Source organism: Cyprinodon variegatus, unplaced genomic scaffold (genome assembly GCF_000732505.1).
Source record: "Cyprinodon variegatus isolate N-32 unplaced genomic scaffold, C_variegatus-1.0 Scaffold793, whole genome shotgun sequence".
NCBI lineage: Eukaryota > Metazoa > Chordata > Actinopteri > Cyprinodontiformes > Cyprinodontidae > Cyprinodon > Cyprinodon variegatus.
The window spans coordinates 187,090-190,400 of NW_015151246.1; the positions used below are offsets into that span (position 1 = coordinate 187,090).

General features: G+C 44.4%; 1 protein-coding gene across 4 annotated transcripts in view; it reads left to right on the top strand.

Moving 5' to 3' along the window:
* Positions 1 to 3,311, top strand: part of setd7 (SET domain containing (lysine methyltransferase) 7) — a 16,745-nt gene that overhangs the window by 1,670 nt on the left and 11,764 nt on the right. For all 4 annotated transcript variants that reach the window (XR_001481898.1, XR_001481899.1, XR_001481900.1 and 1 more), the window contains exon 2: positions 2,007 to 2,136. Coding sequence is in view for 1 of the 4 variants with exons in the window: in XM_015396375.1 (XP_015251861.1) it covers positions 2,007 to 2,136 (130 nt within the window). In the remaining 3 variants the exon portion in view is untranslated. The remainder of the gene's footprint in view (positions 1 to 2,006; positions 2,137 to 3,311) is intronic.

Genomic DNA, 3,311 nt, shown 5'->3' on the forward strand with positions numbered 1-3,311 from the left:
TTAGATGCTTACTATTATTCAGTTAGATGGTCATTATTATTCAGTTAGATGGTCATTATTATTCAGTTAGATGGACACTATTATTCAGTTTGATGGTCACTATTACATATTCAGTTAGAGGGTTAGATTCAAAGTGTCATTGCAGATAAGTTCCTGTTTTCCATTTAGTTCTCCATAGGTGACATCATACCACCATGTGCCATCATAGTGGTCACAGGTCACACAGTAGAGGAGCTCTTAGATCCCAGCTGAAGGAAAACCAACCGTCCTTTAAGGTTGGAGGAATTTTGTTCTAAAACGCCAATGCAGAGCTCCTTTTCCCTCTGTTGTTCAAAACTCAACTCTGCTGGACTTGCCAGCAACAAAAGCATCCATGGTTTTTATAATACCTACATTGAACTCTTCTGTTTTTCATCCTGTTATTGTGGGCACTGCCAGCAGATGGCGCTCCAGGCAGTGGCCTGTCACTTGGTCAGTGTTGATGCTCACCTGTAGAGAGATCCACATCCAGCTTCTTACACGTGGTTTTACTTCCTGTTTCAGATCAGCTTTAATCTGAAAGATCACCTGAAAATAAACTGATTTTAAATCAATATTCAAAGCAGCAGGTTTACAGAAGATCCTCTTTCTGTTACCATGGTAATCTTCTGTCAGAGCTAACCTGGTCAGCAGCAGGTTTTCCTCCATAAACTGTCCCCTCTGGCTCCGCCCTCCTTCCAGCCAATCGGCTCGTTTTAGTTCCTGATCAGCAGAGTTCTGTCTTAGTTCTGTGAGAACAATCAGGAAATCAGTCAGTAGGTCCGTTAGAGACATTAGGTGTTCAAAACAGGCAGCCTGTCCTTCAGACCAGGATCCAATCAAAGAATGATGGGCATTAATTCAAAGAGAATGAAATATTTCTAGGAAGAGGATTTTAGAGAGCATCTAGATGTCCTTTCTATTCAGAAAGTTCTCAGTGCTACCGTTTCACCTCCTAATCCATCCCAGACCTGATCCGTCCTCATTAGCAGCCTACAGACTTCTTTAACACAGCTGGATTATATCAGGGAGAGAACAATGATGGCTGATAACAGCATCATAGAAAACACCTGCAGTCAGACAGACACTGAATATTTACTGGAAGACAGGATCAACCTAAGGAGTAACCCATGAGACGATGAACAGGTCGTCCCTGATAGAACAACAATTCTAGACTCCATCTCCACCTGCTGACAGGCGATTTCACCTAAAAAGATACAATGATCACCACCATTCTACATATACTAATTCTCCCCACACTGTTTTCCTTTCCTTTGCAGCTGCAGCTCTGCTGATGTTTGTTTTAAACACTTTCTCCATTTATTTTATTTCTGCATTAAAATCTCTAGTTCCAGTCAGGTGAAATCGGAAATTCCTGTTGTCATGGTGACTCGATGAATCGGTGTTCCACTGATAATGGATTTCACACTTGTTACGTACTTGTTAAACTCTAGGAAACTAGTTAGAGTTGATTGAACTAATGGATGGCAGCCGTTGTGAAACCAAACACTCAGAGTTACCGACTTTAGGCTGGATTAATTTAGACTTTAGGCTGGATCCATTTAGACTTTAGGCTGGCTCAATTTAGACTTTAGGCTGGATCCATTTAGACTTTAGGCTGGCTCAATTTAGACTTTAGGCTGGATCCATTTAGACTTGAGTATTTGAATCTGAGTTTGTGAAATGGAGCCCAATGACTGCAGATGGAGGTCCATCCATAACTTAATCCGTCACTGGGTCCATGAAACTGAAGGGGTTCTATGCAGAGGAACAAGACTGGATTCATCCAGTGATTCAAACATGAGCAGTCTTTGCTGCTGCCAAGGATGCTACGGCTAGTTCAGCCTAGTTAGGATAGCTTCATGCTGTAGATGAATCATTTACTCTGCAGGTTTGACCTTCAGAGGACACCTCAGTGGAGATGGACCTCAGATGATGGATGTGCTCAGATTGAAGAGTCTATTCACCAGAACCATTTGTGTGTTTAGGCCCGTTGGATGAAGACGGTCAGCCTCATGGTTTCTGCACAGTGACGTACTCCTCCAGTGATCGCTTCGAAGGACACTTCATCCATGGAGAGAAGAACGGCAAGGGGAAGTTTTTCTTCTTCGATGGAAGGTAATGTCTGACAGGGACACTTGGACCGGTCAGTAGAACATTTCCATACATCAGATCATGAACCCCCCCAACCCCCTTTACCAGGCTCTAACCAACCCTAAGGCTCCCAGCATGCTTCCACTCAGGCCTGCTCTGCTTTAATAGGAGATGTCAGGTGGATTGGTTAGTGGTGCAGCTGAGATCCTGTTAAAAGTCCAGATTAGAATCAGCTTGAATACCAAACAGGTGAGGAACCACAGAGCTTGGTTCAGCAGCACTGCAGAACCAGGCAAAGCTAATCAAATTCCCTCACCACTGGTATCCATTAACAGCATAATTATCAGCCAACAAGCTTAAACGAATCCAATTGAATCAGAAATAAATGTTCTATTCCAAATCAGTGCCACATATAATCCACTGCAGTCAGGGTTCAGTTATTGCAGTGCAGTCTCTCATCATTCCTTTCTAACTGGCTCAGTCCAGTCTGCTCTGTCCCTTCATGGAGACGGCTTCCCAGTCGTGTCTCCAGGTTGTTGTCCAGGTGAACACCAAGGGATTTCTACTCCTCCTCCACTTCTTCTCCCAGGATGTTAACCAATCATCTCCTTGGTTTGTTGACCTTCAGGATCAGATGATTGTTTCCACACCATGCCACAAAGCGCTTCACCAGCTCTCTGTCCTCAGCTTCTGCTCCATCTTTGATGCTCCCAATGACTGCAGAGTCATCACAGGGTTTCTTCAGATGACAGGACTCAGTCTGGTCCTGGAAGTCAGAGGTGATAGAGGAAAAAGGAATGGAGAGAGTACCGTCCCCTGTGGTGCTCCTGTGCTGCTAGATCAGCCAGCTGAGCCTTCAGTCTAACAGCCTGTGGTCTGTCTGTCAGGTAGTCTTTGATCCAGGTGGTTGTTGATGCCTCCACCTGAGTCTGCTGGAGTTTCTCTTAAAGTCAGTCAGGCTGAATCTGGAGAAATCAAAGACCAGGGCTCTGTTCGAAAACCTAGGACGGGTCCTCCAAGGACGCGGTCTACCTAGACTGGATCCTTCGAAGTCCTTGAAAATAAGGAGACCGGAAGAGTTTAGGCTGTAAATTCGACCAGGTCTACCCTTAGGCGGGTTTTACCGCCGTATGCTCTGTTGCTTAGCAAACATAAACGTTGAAACACAAAGCAGGAAATGAATGAATACAGAAGTTTTC